The 15,747-nt window shown below is 42.1% G+C and overlaps 1 protein-coding gene across 1 annotated transcript in view; it reads left to right on the top strand.

Moving 5' to 3' along the window:
- Nucleotides 1-1,058, top strand: part of LOC106896625 (formin-like protein 5) — a 1,623-nt gene extending 565 nt beyond the window's left edge. The window contains exons 2-3 of the mRNA XM_014956741.1: nt 10-199; nt 676-1,058. Of these exons, the coding sequence (XP_014812227.1) occupies nt 10-199; nt 676-837 (352 nt within the window). The 3' untranslated portion in view covers nt 838-1,058. The remainder of the gene's footprint in view (nt 1-9; nt 200-675) is intronic.
- Nucleotides 1,059-15,747: the final 14,689 nt, after the last annotated feature.

Below are 15,747 nucleotides of genomic sequence, written 5' to 3'. Positions count from 1 at the left end.
TACCGGGAGGGCAGCGGCGGCGCCTCTCCCGTGTCCCGGTCCTCTCAGGAGGCCGGGCGGCTCGGGGCGGCGGCAGCGGCCGGCAGGGGGCGCTGGCGTTCCGCGGCCGCCTCAGCGGCACCACCGGGCAGAGGATGCCGTCCTCGCCGCCTTCCCGCCGGACCGAGCTCCGCCGCCTTCCCCCGCTCCTGGCCGGCGGGTGCGTGGGGCCGCCCCCCCCGGGGGAGAGTCCTTTCGGCGGCGGGCGTTGGCGGGGGGTCGCCCACGGCTGTCTCCCGTTCCCCGCAGCGGGGCCGGGGGCCCTTCCCAGGAGGAAGGCGCCTCACGGTTTGCCCGGGGCTTGCCTCGGCGGGGAACGGGGCTGGCAGGCCGTAGGGCAGGGCCCGGGGCTGGAAGGATCCCGGCGCCTGAGGATGCGGTCGGTGCCTCGGCGGCCCTGGGCTGCGGGGCGTCTCTGCTCCTCGGGGCCCGGCGGGCGGGCTCCCGGGGCGAGGGGACACCCTCCTGTGCCCCCGGGAAGGCCCAGGCTGCCCGCAGGCAGTGAGCCGAGTGACGGAGGTCACCGCTCCCACCTGGAGGCATTTCCCACCTGGTGGTTTCTCCAAAGGGAGGGGTGAAAACTTACAGAACGCATCCAACACTGCTGATTGGTTTGTTTGCTTGTTTGTTTTCCAGAAAGCATCCAGCTGTTGGACGGTGTTTTGCAGAACATCCATAGCGGATCCGGCTATTCCAGATAATCCCTCGTTTGTTTTCATGGCGGAATTTATGACATCCAAAGCCAACGGTGTACTCACCTGTGGTCACTTTGCTTTGCAAAACGCATGCTGGAAGTGAATTCACACACTGCTCTGGGGGTCCCTTTGTGGTTTTCCTTACACTTATTGGCAAGGCAAAAGTTTAATAAGTTTTGTGACGGTTGCTGGCTGGGTGCAGAGGTGATGGCAGTGAGAGGGCTGAGCCCTGGCACAGCCTCTCCTCTGTCAGAGAGTGTCCTACGAACTGGTGCTAATGGGGCAGCAGGTCCTCTGATACATCATCCTCTAATTAGCACAGTGGTTCATTTTCCTCAGACCACAGCAAAATTACTGTTTGGATGATGTGACTATGATATCATAGGGCTGCAGAGTGACTAGTGCTGTTACAAGAACAGAAAAAAAAAGAAAGAAAGAAAGAAAAAAAAAAAGAGTCGCTCACCTCTTTTAACTTTCTGGATACATTAGGGCTACCAGCTACCAGGAGGAGTTTGTAGGAGCAGATGAGGCAGATACACAGTGTCGATTTGCTTCCCCTGCCTGACCCCAGCTGGGCCTACAGGGTAGAGGGAAAGGAAAGGGCATAGCTGGAAATGAATGGAAATGAAGAAGGTTCAGTTACTTCATTGTAAAGACAGATTTTGAAAAATACCGCTCTACCCGTGAGGGCCCCCAGGAGGGATTTTTCCTCTGAGGCTTGCTGTCACCTCTCTCTCCCCTTGTGATTGTACCTGGTGGTCCCATCTAGCCCCATAATAATGCCAGTCCTTCGGGAGATAGGAGGTAAGATGGAAAATTTGCTGTCATAAAACGTTACAATTTGGAGAAACCACATGAGGTGGGGGTGCAGTACCTTCGGGGGTGTCTGAGTTTGTGCTGCAGCTGTGGTCAGCTGCGGTCTCTCTGAGGAGGGCTGTTGGCAGGGTAGGGCATTCCTTCTGAGAGGGCTACAAATTTGGCACTTTCTGCCCCGTCTGGGTGAAGAGCTGTCTGTGTGATGGGGGTTTCAGAAAGGCTGAGAGTATGTTTCTCATAATGACAGCGTGGACAGGAGTCTTGGGAGATCCGTAGCTGGCTGGCTGTCCCCAGGGAAGGCAGCTTGACTGCTGCTAGGACCCTGTTACTAAAACGATGCCAGGATACAAAGTGTCTCAGTTAATCCTATTTATTAGTATTTTTCTGTAAAAATCAGTATTCAGATTACAAAATAAAAAAAAAAAAAACTGTCCCTATGAGAAATTCTGATGTTTTTCAGGAATTTTAAATCCAGATGGAAATAATGGTGTAGTTTTGCAAAGTGAAACACACCAACATGTTTTAATTTGTTTTCAGTATTTCAACTTTTATGGGAGATTTCATTATATAACTGCAAAAAATTGAAGCTGATGAAATGAAAATGAAATGTTTCCTCAATTTCCTATGAAAGGAACAACAAGAACAAAAAAGAATTTTCATTAAATACTGGTATTTTGTGGAATCAGGATTTTCCAGGAGCCGTGAACTATTTTGGAAAATTTTCAGTCAATTCCAATGGGAACCATATAATCAATATTGATAAGACATTTTGGTGACTAGAACTCCATCCACCAGGATGACAGAATCACAGACTCACAGGATGAAGGGACCTCTGGAGATCATCTGTCATTTAACACATTAAGATCAGGAGAGATCATTTCTAAGAAAGCTTTGGTGTAGATGGATGCCACTGTTGTTACAACAAACTTCATCTGGGATGTTTCTTCTTCATTTGTGTCCCCATGAAGTATTAATACTATGGGCATCGCATAACTTTCTATTTTTCTGGTATATCTCATTTTCTGAAGTGCCTTGGCAGCATTTCAATTTTTTCCTCAAAGTGATCTTTTAAATCCAAACAGCATTACTGTTTTCTCATGCTTGTTAATGTTATGTTCTGTTTGTTTTTTGTTTTATTTTGAAGGATAGTGTTAGGAAGATAATGAAGCTGAAAACAGGCTGATAAATAATAGCCACGCTCAGGAAAAAAATATCTTGAGGATTTTAGAAATCTGATTAAAACACGCACATGAATAAGTAGATATTACTGTTAAAATGAAATAATAATTTTCTAAAACCAGTTCAGTAATTGTATGTGTGAGTGCTTGTATATTCCTATTAGAGTGCAGCAGTTAGAGCTAACAGCCCCACTACTTGTTCTTTTGAAATTCAAATGAATAATCATCTTTTCATTATCTAGGTCAGTAGAAGGCTGGGCTACCCCAGGAAGTGGGAGAAAACAGGTAAAACAGGATTCACCGGATGGTTTTTAATGCCTGTCCCCTTGGAGGGGGGCTGGTTTTGCGGGTCTGCCTCTACACTGGGCTTCCTAGTGCTCCAGTCTGGGGGGAAAGTGTTATCCTGAGTGTAGTGCAGCATGAATATGAAATACCAGTGACAACACTGAGGTCTCCCGGTCTGGAAGCTGGTGAGATGCCTCCAAAGGCCTGAAGCTAGCTGGCAGAAAATGTTTCACGCGGGAACACAGGCCCTCTGAACATGCTTACATCTGCCCCCATTGGAGCTGAAAAAAATTGAGGGGATCCATCTTTTGTAAGATGCTCTTCTTGCAAGATTTTGACTGCAAAACAGGAGTTAAATATGGACAAAAAGAAGTTTGTTGTGAAAGAAACAGTGTTTCAGAAAAGGCAGAGGGTATGACCTCTCCTTATAGTGACCTCTCTCTGTGTTAGATTTCAGTGAACTGAAACGCCAAGATTTTTACTGGGCGAACTCTGGAGACAAATAGTATTACTAGTGCAGTGTTCTTTCGGTTATTTATTTCATGCCTGTTCTGAATTGAACTGCAGATTTTTGTGAGGAGAGCCCAAAATGACTTTGCATGGGGAATGTGTGGGAAAACCGGAGTTAGGCACCTTCTGCAAGGTGTGGGAAGTGGTTTCAGGCACAAGCTGTAGATCCAAAATGGAGGAAGAAAGAATTACAGCGTCAAGAGAGTTTTGTCTTAACGGGAAACATATGACGAATTCTGAACGGAGGGGTCACACCCGAGGTTAGATCACAGACGCATTTCCTAGGGATCTTTTCTGGAATAAATTCCTTGAGTCTTGCAGGCACCAGGCAAAAAATAAGCTGTGGTCCTACCCCGTCAGCTACAGGGCAAAATCGTGAAAAGGCACCGGCTGTGCTTTTTGTGATTTGGTGGATCTTGCCTTCACTACAGTTTGCATCTTAAGCTGCTAATTCACATGAAAAAGTCAGCTTCCTTGTCATCTCTAGGAAGATGGCATCTTCTCCTGGCTGCTCAGCTATGGTACACCAGCTACCGCACACTCTTGGAGTTGAGATTGTGTAAGTCTGTGGTTTCCACAAAGGCTTTGTTTTGAAAATAAAAGTATGTAGGTGCCCGGAGTTGACACACGTAACAACTGAGTTTCAGAGTGAGAGTGAAATGCTGTCATTTAACTGACACAGAGTAATCATTCGAGGGGATAAACTAGTTTGCTCAAAATCTGGAAAAAATTCACATCCACTTTGAAACTAAACGCATACGAAGGTATCCAAATGTACTTGACCTTGATTTTGTGTGCTGAAACCTTTATTTTGCCAAAAGTATGTGCATCATCTACAGCTCTGGTGAGGGCAGTGTGGGGGTCCGTTTGCTGGCTGGCTGGTGTAGCCTCTTTCCAGGCGGTGTAGCCCTCTGCTGCTGGAGAGGTCCAGTTGGAGCCCAGAGGAGCTGCCAGTGGGAGCAGGAGCAGCTCCTCCTAGCTCACCTTCTGCCAGAGCTCAGGATCCAACTTACTCATTGGCCGATGCACAACTCTACTCCTGGTCACGTAACAGAAATCTGACAAAAGAACTGCCCTTGAACTGCTCGCTGCCTGTAGGTACCTCCAGAAACAATGTTTGACCGCTGTTTGTAAAGACATGGTCAACAAAGACATCTCAAGACACAGATATTGTGTGCATGGGTTGAAACAATCCAGGAGCCAGAAACTGAGCAGAACGTAACCCTATTTTTGCATCTATGTTGTGTGTCCAAGTCTGGCATCCTGGAGTGTGTTGTTGCTCCACCATCCTCCTCAAAGACATTGTTGGACGACAGCCCTGTCTCACTGGCACAATATGGATGGGCCATTTCCTCTCAGCCCCAACATACCCGTCTTACACAAGGAGACCTTTTAAGATACCAAGACGTATCACTTAAAATTATTCGTGATATCGTCCTGATTGCAAAGTACAACTTCCTAAAAAAAAAAAAAATTCCAAATGCGTTTTTTGGGCATCATGTAGACTGCAAACAACTTTGTGCTCTAAGAAACGGCATAAAAAATAGCATTGGGGTGTTCCACTGACACTGCAACCCTCTCAGAATTTCTGTTTGCAAGACAAAACACGGTTTTCTTTCTGGTTGTGAGACTGAAACCCGTCCCTGCAAGTCAGAGGGGGTCCCTTCCATCTCACAGATCATTGCAGTAGGAGTAGTTCTGTTTAGCAGATGATTTCCTCAGCCACTTGTGTGTAACCCTATTGATTTGAGCGTCTGCCCCCAGCAACACCTGTGCAAATTCACGGATGGCACTGGGATTGCACAGATGCCATGGAGGGCATATTCTGGCATACAGGATATTTATTACTGGTGGTGATGCATGAGATGGAAGGGATCCAGGACTCAGGCTGAGTTTGTGCAGCTGGCAGTCAGAAATTTACTTGCAAACGGAGCTCATTGGGTAGGAAAATCAGTGTGATAATGAATCCAGAGCCCCCAGTGCCGTTTTTACCAAATCGCTTTTTAGGGCAGGAGAACAATTTTGAAGAGTTGTGTCTCTTATTAAAAGTGTCTGAAAATTGTACTTGAAAAAAAAGTGAAGGGGATCCCATAAGAGATTATATGGCGGTTATTTGGTATCAGAAATTACTGTCACTAAGCTTGTTTAAACGGAAATGTTTACTTCTTTCTACTGAAAGCTTGAAATATGTAAATTTAATAACTGAATTTAGCACAAAATTTTAATTTTAACTTAATCTTAATTAAATATTCAGCAGCCAGCTACATGAAATTAAAAAGAAAACGATTATTTTTAACAGGTTCTATTTTGATTGATATGAAATTTTCCACAAAATTCAAAACAATTCAAAGTGGCAGAGGTTATTCATAATACTGTACATTTATATTGTTGCCCTATAGAAATTGAAATCCATAGTGTTTTAGCAGGTCTCTTAGGAAAAAGTGTTGTACCTTGAACCAATTATAGGCCATCTCTGGTTAAATTGCAGAACCAGTTTGCTTAATATGGGTAATTTGATGTTGTAAATTATTTGTCAGTACCCTAGGGTAGTCTTTTAGGGCACACAGGTTTCACTGTATAATATTCTGCACTCGTGTGCCAGTTAACCTGCTTAGGTGGAGACTATTTACGACTCATATAGGATTTGTTACATTATGTACTTAATTTATGCAATATGTTTAAAGCTTCTTTTTATCTTTAAATAAATCGTAGCTGTTGCATTGGATTTTCTAATTATTTTTAAGAGGGGTGGAAAGTCTATTTAGTCCAACAGGCTTCTTAGAAAGTCAAAATCTAGCAAGGACATGAAAAAATGCATAACAGAACGTCTGCTTTAGACATCAGAGCAATATACCCGTTAGAGGTATAAAGCGTGTTCACAGCTGAATGGACGCAGACACACAGATTTATCATTTACCTTTTCCTTCCTCCTAAAGGAGAGCGGGGGGCTGCAGCTGGCCTCACCCTCACTCACAACCAAATAACATTTGAACCTATAAAATGGATCCAGGGTATTTTCTTGGGCTCCGCTGCCTTGAAGGAGGCGGCAAGATGACCTGTGGGAAAGACCACTTGCCAGGTCTCACGTCCCATGTGCTCACCTGGTCGGGACCTGCTGATCAGCTGCCCCTTGTGTACCTCATTACAGAGCAAGCCAAAAGCCACTCTGCAGCCTATGCCTGAAAGACTCTTAATTTACAGGACTAACACGGTGAGGAGGATTCTGCAAAATTCTGCAGGGGTTTTGCTGAGAAGGATCTTGCCCTAAATGCCACTTAGTCTTATGTCATTTCCTAATCGCAAAATTGAAGATACCTGAGGGCATGGCCATAGTGTGACCTGTCCTGTTGGATCAGCCAGGAGCCACCCACCAGAGAATGAGGCAGAGTTTGGCTTCGGCCGCGCTCTCTCATCTGTCAGATGTGAAAGAACGGTGGGTGATGCCTGGAGCCCAAGCTGACGGGCTCGGTGGTGTGTGTGCCGGCTTTGCGCAAGGCAATCTCCTTCCCAGAGAGCTGTGAAGCTTTAGAGCACGGGAACTGCACGGAGCATGGAGTCAGCACATCCACCAGGTGTCCTGGCCGTGTTCCCATCCTAGCTACCTCTGCCCGCTGTCGGCGGAGCTGGGCTTGGAAGAGCTAGGGATGGGGGCTTCTGGGGCTGCCCTGACTGCTCACTCCAGGCAGACTTTTCTCTCTGGCAATCCTGAGCTTGGGCTGGCGCTGGCAAAATCCGAGGGAGAGAAGTGCAACAGCTGTACAGTGGAAATGGAAATTAGAGCTTCATTACTGAACAAAGAAGGAAACCACATAACATTCCAACTGCTTGTATATATTTGGAGAAAAAAGGTTATATGAAGATCTTTACAAAGCTCTTTATGTCCTTGTTTTTTTATGCCCATGTAAATCTTTCTATTACCATTGTTTTAAAAAGAAATAAATTTAACGAATGTTTCATTGACTATTATTTTTTTCCAAATGGAAAACAAACAAACCAACCTCCTAGCTATAAATAATATCAGCAGTCACAAGAAATTGTACAGTAGCTAAACAATGAAGGCACATAGAAATGCTGTTTTATTTCTACACAAAGCCCTGCTGAATTCACAGGAATGAATTAAATATGCTGAGTGTGACTGGGACTCTGGGAAAGCAACACTTCAGTTAATACTGGTTTTAATTTTTCATTTTTATCAATTTGTTGTAAATTTGGATAATAGCCTTTAAATAAAAGACACTACGGAACTGCAGATATATATGCATATAAAAGTACGTTACTAATTCCTATGGAAATCACTTTTTGTATTCTTTTGGTTCCTAAAAGAATATCCAGAAATATTACTAAATATTTGCAAAAAATGGGTAACTGCAAAAAACCAGCATACCATTCCCTCTAATAACCTTTGCTTTGTAGTGAAAACGAGAAAAATCTACTTATTCCATCCACTATTTCTTATTTATGAATATGCTAGGACGTTCCAGGTGCTTTCAAAACCCTGACTGTACCAGTCATTTAATTATGGTGGAGAACACATTAATTTGGAAAAGATTGTTCACCTTAAGCCAAAAGCTGAAACTGTCCACCTGCCTCCCTCCTCCTTCCCGTATATTGCAAACTGTACACCGTTAGTGTTAACACCACTAAGGTATTCAATAACATTAGAGGCTTGAAGGTTTCCTGATGCTTTATTACACGATGATGAAAATATCATAACGCCTCTAACTTCATCAAATCAGGCATTTCATTACAGCATCCTGCAAGACTAGAAAACTGATTGTCTTGTGTCAGCATGGCCAGAATCCAGTTCTTGCATACAAGACATGGTTACTAATGATCTTCTTAAGTCAGCTGAGACGATATTATTTTTTTCAGTTTTGCCTCACTAGGATTTGTAAGTCAGAGCAACAACTAGAAAAAGTTTATTACAGCTTATCGTATAGTTTGTCTGGCAAATGGTCAATCAATAATAAACCAGAAATTAATAATTAATTGTACTTGCAATTGCACGGCAGTTGGTATCTCACAAGGTGACAAGGTGAAGTCTGAGATAAGGAATGACTATCAGCAATTTATAGAAGGGGGTTGCAGTTTTGGGGTTCTCCCTGCACCATCAGCACTGGTCAGAAAAGAATGGTACAGGGAGCTAGAAACCTCTCCCTGGTTTCTGTTTGCTGCTTTGAGAGGAAAGGGCTGGTTTATCTGACTGCCTGAAATATCTGCACTGCCAGTTAAGTAGTGTATGGAGGGAACCGTTCTTTAAGTACAGACTTGCCCCAAGTTCTGAGTGCATGTCTAGAACCTTCGATCACATACAAATGCAGTGCAGTGTGTTCCTCACCTTGCAGGGAAAATTCACTATAAAGAATCATCTCTCTCATGAATAAGATTAAGGGAGGTCTGCTCAACCCCTTCCACATACCTTTACATCTCCTTTTCCTTCATTTTCCAAACTGTAAGAGAAGAGAGGGGGCAGGTGACCAGCTATACACAAATTCAGAGTGCTCTCCAAGCTCTTCACCTGGCAATTTAGGCATCAACAAACCAAAGCAGGAAAGGAAGTTGTGAGCCAGTGCTAAGATAATTTGTCTAAGGCTACGCAGTGAGCCTGGCAGAACAGGAATGGCTCTGAAATTCTCCCCATTACAGTCCCGTGGTCTCTTCACCATAGTGTCTTGAGACTAAATTAATAAGTACGCTGAGAAGTCACGTTTGAAAAGAAGCTTGTGCAATCCAATTGCTCCCATTTTGGACCAGGGTAAAGAACAGAATTGGAGCCTACTCAAAGAGCAAAATATATGAAATGGAAGCATGCTTTTTTTTGCATGTGAACAGTTTTCTCTTGAAACAGATAATTATTTGGGAGAACCATCTACTTCGATTCTCAAGCAGAAAAAAAAAAATTGTCATGCTGTTTCATTTCTGTGTTATTCTGGTTATGTATTTTAGTGACTGTATGCATTTCTGATCATTCAAAATTGCTTTGCAGAGAGATTGAATTTACATTTTACCTAGACACCAGTCTTACCCAGAAAGATCTTTTTCATTTCAGTGCGAGTCTGAAAATCCATTATTTGGTGTTCATAGTATGCAGGTTTTCATTTCCAGCAAGATTGCTGTGGCAGAAGAAATATAGACAAACTCAATGGCTCCACTAAGTATGAGTTTTCCTGTAATATAGAAAAAGCCTTTCTAGTTTCCCTGAACACTGAGCTTGGAAATTGTGGGCCTGACTCTGGAAAATACAGTGTGTTTTCAGAGAGCATTTTAGCATCCTTACCTCCCACTTAGAACTGCCTCTTTCCTGCCTGGGCCCCTCCTGGGTTTCAGAATGGCTAATGTTCCCATGAGAGAAAAAAAAAAAAAAATGTATTTAAATCTAGGATTCTGAATCAACTGGAAGGGCTGGTCCTGCACTGGAGGACTCCTACTCAGTGTAATCTCAGTGATGAGAGCTGCTTTGCCAGCATTGATCCTCATCAGGTCCTCCAACTAATACTCAAGACTTAAAGTTGTTTCAAATACAAAATTTTCCTCCTGTAAGAAAGTTTAGCATTAATCAGTTCCAGTGGTCGTCAGGAAAAGCCAATCTTGATTGTACTGTTAAGCCACCTAGTCCAAGTCAGGTACAATTGCTGTTTCGCTATCTCTCCAGGGAGCCCAAAATACTTAATATTTATCATAGAATAGTTTAGGTTGGAATGGACCTTTAAAGATCATCTAGTCTGCCCCCCCTGCAATGAGCAATTAATTGGTGACCACTTGTACAACATTCCATCTCATTTTGAAGGCCACAGTAGTGATGCTATTAAGCCTTTTAATGGTGAACTAAGGAGGAAAGAGGGGAATCAGGAGCTGATGCAAATGGCAAAGAGGGTGAGGAGAAAAGGTGCAACATGGAAAGAGGGAGAGAAATGCAGAGGTCGAAATGTGCAGAAATAGGAGTTAGTTGTCATATTCCACTGAAAAACACTGAATTTTTATAAGAAGGCAGTGAACAGATATATCACCTTGATAACATTTACTGTATATAGATTATTGTTTCTGATTGTGCCACGCTTCCTGTTACCATCAGCAAGATGACTGATGTAGACTCCAGGGAATATGGGAAGCACATAGATAGCTGGGCCATACACCGCAATTCCTGGGGCAACACAGTCCTGTCTTCATATTGGGTATATACTTAAAGGCTGGAAACTAGAGAAGAGGAAAAAAAACTTGAAGCACAGCAATGGAGGTGAGCTGCCATAAGCCAGTCCTGTCTTACCCCTGCTCCTGATACAAAAGGTTTCTTAACTGTAATGAAAAAAAAAACCAAACCTGTTCAAAATGCGTAAAACTCATAGAGGGTCTGAGCCACAGCTACTTGCTGCCCCTTTGGAAGGCACAGCCATAAAGCAGTGTTTCATGGCGTTTCACTGCAGTGTTGTCTTCAGGCTTAATCTGGTAGTGAAATGCTTAAGCAAATAGTTACAAGAAAATGAGTTCTTAGGGCAGCTCCAATGTCACCCACGTGTGCAAGATAAGGTTAGCAATTGCTCTCCTTTTTCAAGTGAAGACATTCTGCAGCTCAAATATGAAGTTAAATTGTGAATGCTTCAGCACAGGCCATAAGTGCTTATATTTACACCAAGACAACGTACTGTTTTGAAATGCATGTCTTCCAAGAGGCTCCCCACCCCAGACAAAAAAAAAAGAAAAAAAAAAGGAGTTCCTTTAGTACTTCCATTCCTTCTGCTTTTCCTGGTGCTGGGCACTTGCTGACGAGGAATGAAATCTATCATTCTCTCTTTCCAGAAATGCCCTCCTGCTTCTCTCTGCTCTCGACAACAACAGCACAGAAGAGTGCAGCCTTAAAACAAAATTTTCTACAGTGTGTCATGTTGCTGCTGAAATTTAATGATATTCAGGGCTAGGAGAAAAGAGCAGCTGCCCTCCAGGTGGTGTTCCATAAATGCTCCCCAGAACTCAGCAGGAAGCTGTATAAGTTCAATTCAGTGAAGCAAATTCAATCATTTGCCCCTTTGTAAATGGAGCATAAGCAAAAAAAAAAAAAATTCTTTGAAGGATCCTAATACAACAACTACGCGTACCTAAAAACTCACAAACACAGTTTTTTGCTGGCGTCGCTACATTTCAGATAAGCTTAATAGGATCTTACCAGCAGCAATTTCACTTTGGAGCGCTGTGGAAAAGGTATAGGAAATTCCCATAAACATCCAATATTTGTTTCACGCAGAACTCAACAATTAGTGGTGACTAAAATGCTATAAGGTTAAGAAGTTTTCTTCATAATGCCTTTTTATAAACATTAAACAGCTTTTCCAAGGAATTAACTTTATATAACAAACGTAATTAGTGTAGCATTATTTGATTAAGTATGAAAACTGTTGTGGATTTTCAGTTCAGGTTATTATTACTTTGTTATACACTCTACCTACAAATTAGAAGTAGAGTAGTAAATCTTTTGAGCCACAGCTCCTTTTAATATTAATTATTGTCTTAGTGCCTAAGATTCACAATTATCCTGCACAGCCACCGTCACAATTTACAACTGGCTTTATTAACATGTTATTCAAAATGATATGCAACCATCTTGTTACAGCAGTCTGCCTGGAATATTTACTAGATATAAGTGAATGACAGTATTTTTACCTTAAAATCTCTGCAGGTTTGAACTTCACCTTGTAAACAACATGAAAGCGAATGTTTTTCCTCTAATTTGCTGAACATTTGGCCTTCTCTGCTTTTTATCTTAAACAGGTATGAAATGCACTAGAAAGTGATAAAAGACATTTTCTGTCCTCATGCAACTAAATAACTAAAAAAAAAAATAAACAACTTGGATTTGAAAAATAGGAATTTGGCAAATGATTAATACGTTATCTCTTGTGGGACTTGGAGGGGAAAAAATGTAAAGCTGAAATTCTGTGTACTGGAAACCTTCTGAATTTCACATTGCATTTTCTATTAATAATGTTTTAGAAAGGCTTTCAAATTCACCAAATGTATATATGGAGAGGAAGCAGGTGGATTAACCTGATATCAAATTAATGATCCACTTTCAAAGAGTGCTTTTAGGAAGGAAGGCAGCCTGGTCTCACATCATGAAAAGCCATTCAAGGTCTCAAAACCTGATTTTGGTATTTTTTGTGTGGCACTGCATTAAGATGGCAAAACCACAAAATCTGTAGTCCACTTCTTGAAACTGTGTTCTCTTTACGGACTATTACGCTGTCAAAACTCTACTTTTATAAGGTGCCCAAGTATGAATTTATACAACAATAAAATTTCTAAAGAAGCCATAAATGTCTAAGGGATAAGTAACGATTGTTATCACAAAAGCATGCATACCAGAGTATGCATTTAACCAATACGCTCACTTTCCTTTACCAAATCAATAGTCATATATTTTCACAGCTCTATTTTTATGCTGCACTATTCTGCAATAGTGTTAACTCTGCTAGCCAAACGACCAGACGCCAAATCCACACCGTGGCAGGGCATGTGCAGGCTGCCAAATATTGCTCACTGAGCTCCACTTCCCGCTCAGACCCAGGCTCCCCCCAGCACACCCAGAGAGAGCAACCAGTAACCCCAGCAAAGCGCAGGATGGAGCGACTGGTTCAGGCTGAGCTTCCCATTGCCACCACCTCAAGCCAAGTGTCTCACTAATTCACGTCCCCGTTCAGCTTGGGTCACCCAGATGGCACAAGATGACAGAGAGCATTGGGTGCTCTGATTTATTTGTGCAGCACACAGGTGTGGAGGAGCTGCAGAGCCTGATCCTGCACCACAACAGGGATGCTGCAGTAAAGAGGTGTTGGACATAGGGGTGCTCTCATCATCTCTCTTGCAATAGTGCTCACCTGGGGTTTTAACACCTTTACTCCATTTGATGGAGAGGCAGTTTCAACTTGTACTCTGAATTTCCTGATCTTCATTTCCCCACTTTATTTCCTATTCCTGTATTGAGTACATATGAGCATACATTATTTCTGGTTGTTGGGTGGGTTTTTTTTAGGAATTCCCTTTTGCAAAGCACACTGAAAACTGCCAACTAGTGGGAATGCTATCCAGTGTAAAATTGCTTCTGCAGCTGCTGGGCCATAAGGCTTCCCTTACCTCTGATGCTGGGAAACCCGTCCTGTTTCTCAAAAGAATATTTCTGAGGCTGTCATAGAAATCACAAGTTTTCTAAATTAAACAGAAAATGTTTCTCCAATTAGCTGAGAACACTAAGAACAACTGTTTGAGCATTCAAGCTATGAAATGATAACTTTGACACAAAATTCATGATCACTGGACCAAATACTCTTCTATTACAAATTGTTTTATTAGATGATGAACAGCACATACAAGGAGCAGGAATAAATATTTGATAGGATCTGTACCCCTTTGCTTAAGAAACTGAAGAGCTATCATAACCCCAACTGAAAAAACGGTGCAGTTTATTATCTGCTCCCTTAAATTTACCATCTTTATTGCATAAAATTTGTAGACATATGTCCAGTTCGAGCCTTTTCCTGGCACAAGGAGGAAGAAGGTAGAACTGTTTAATATAAAAAGTAACGTAGTCTGAATACAAAGATGTGAGCTGTGACTCTGTCTGTGTAGTTGTATTAATTTATGTGGAACAATTCCTAATTTAAACAATTTTTCAAGAAAATACAATGCTTTGACTGCTTTGAAGGGGTTTTTTTATGTGTTATCTAGGAAAGCAGATGCTCAAAATAGGGATAGGCCATGCTAGAGGTGTAGGAAAGCAGCCGTCTTTTGAAAAATGTTTTAAAACACTGAAAGCTAAGCATGAAAAGTAGAATTGGTCAAGGAATATTATTTTCTGAATGAAAAATTGGATAAATGTTAGCTTTTGAGGAATTTGTGATTCAGCCAGGAAACGTTTCCCTTATCTGCATTATTTTAGCATTTGCTAACTTTTTTTTTTTTGCCTGTATGGTATTCCTGACTGAATTGCATACTGTTTGGACTCCTCGGGATGGTCAGCTGGCCATTTTTGGTACTCCATGACTGCATGACTAAAGCTGCAGTAGGACGTCTGTGGGTAAAATACACGTGTTTTATTTTATTTTGTGAAGCAACTTTGCGTTGTTTAATAGACTTTAATAGAAAGTCCTTCATTTCCCACTTTTTCCCCTCCCACGAAATCATTCATTCTGCTACTCCCAGCACCGGTGCAGGATATGGAGACCGTGTGTGAAAAGCAAGGGACTATTTATATCAACACCTCTACAAGCAGCTCTTTAAAGCAGGGTGCAGTGCTAAGTGTGCCTCTCTCTTTTGACCTTCTGCACCCTGCGCTGGCTCACTCAGCCTTATCTGCAATCAGAATGCCTGACCCTCCACATCCTGATGGGTCACAGGTATTTCCTTCCACATGGGACCTGAAGGGTACTTCTAATTCTAGTAGCTAAACCACATTTTTCCCCCAGTAGATTTCAACAATGAGGTTGAATTGATATAGCTTTCTTTTTTCGTTTTTTTTTTCAAATCAGTCTACTCTTTTTTTTTTTCCCACACTGATTTGTTGCTATCTGACAGTCGAAAGAGAATTATTAAGCCTATCCTATTTTCTTAGTTTTTTCTGCAAATATTTTCCTGTTTTGCTTACTATTTATTAAAAGGTTGCAGGAAGCCAAATATATTTTACACTAAATAATAGTTCTGAATAATATATATGTTAAAAACATGTCACACAAAATTCCAAGCAAAGAAATGTCACACTGTTTGTCTGAAATAATCCAACTTCACTGTAAGTTGTCTGAATTCCTGTGCTGATTTTAGAAATGACTCTCATACCCAGCTACATTTGCTGATATTCTCTTCCTGAGGGTCAGGTCAATCAGAGTACAGACACTTGTTCCCCGCAGTTTTTGGATTCCAGTGTTAAGACAAGTCATAAACAGAGAAAAATCTCATTACGTTCAGGAAGTGAACATTGCAGGAGATCTGTTTACCTTTTGCACTGCTTTATTGTATAATCCATTGCATCCTTTGCTGCACCTAGCAAATCAAAATGCCATTAAATGACCTTTCAATATATCCTTTATTGCCAATTTTTAAAATTCAAATTTACTGAACAGGGTGCAGGTAGTAGGCTGAGAGAATAGTAGTAAGAGAGGATAAAATGCTAGTCCCTGTGAAATCAGTGGCAAAGATTGATTTACACAAACAGGAATAGGAGAAGAGAAAACACGAGCATGGTA

The sequence above is a fragment of the Calidris pugnax genome, unplaced genomic scaffold (assembly GCF_001431845.1).
Source record: "Calidris pugnax isolate Ruff unplaced genomic scaffold, ASM143184v1 scaffold171, whole genome shotgun sequence".
NCBI classification, from domain to species: domain Eukaryota; kingdom Metazoa; phylum Chordata; class Aves; order Charadriiformes; family Scolopacidae; genus Calidris; species Calidris pugnax.
This window is presented reverse-complemented; position numbering and strand designations above follow the sequence as displayed.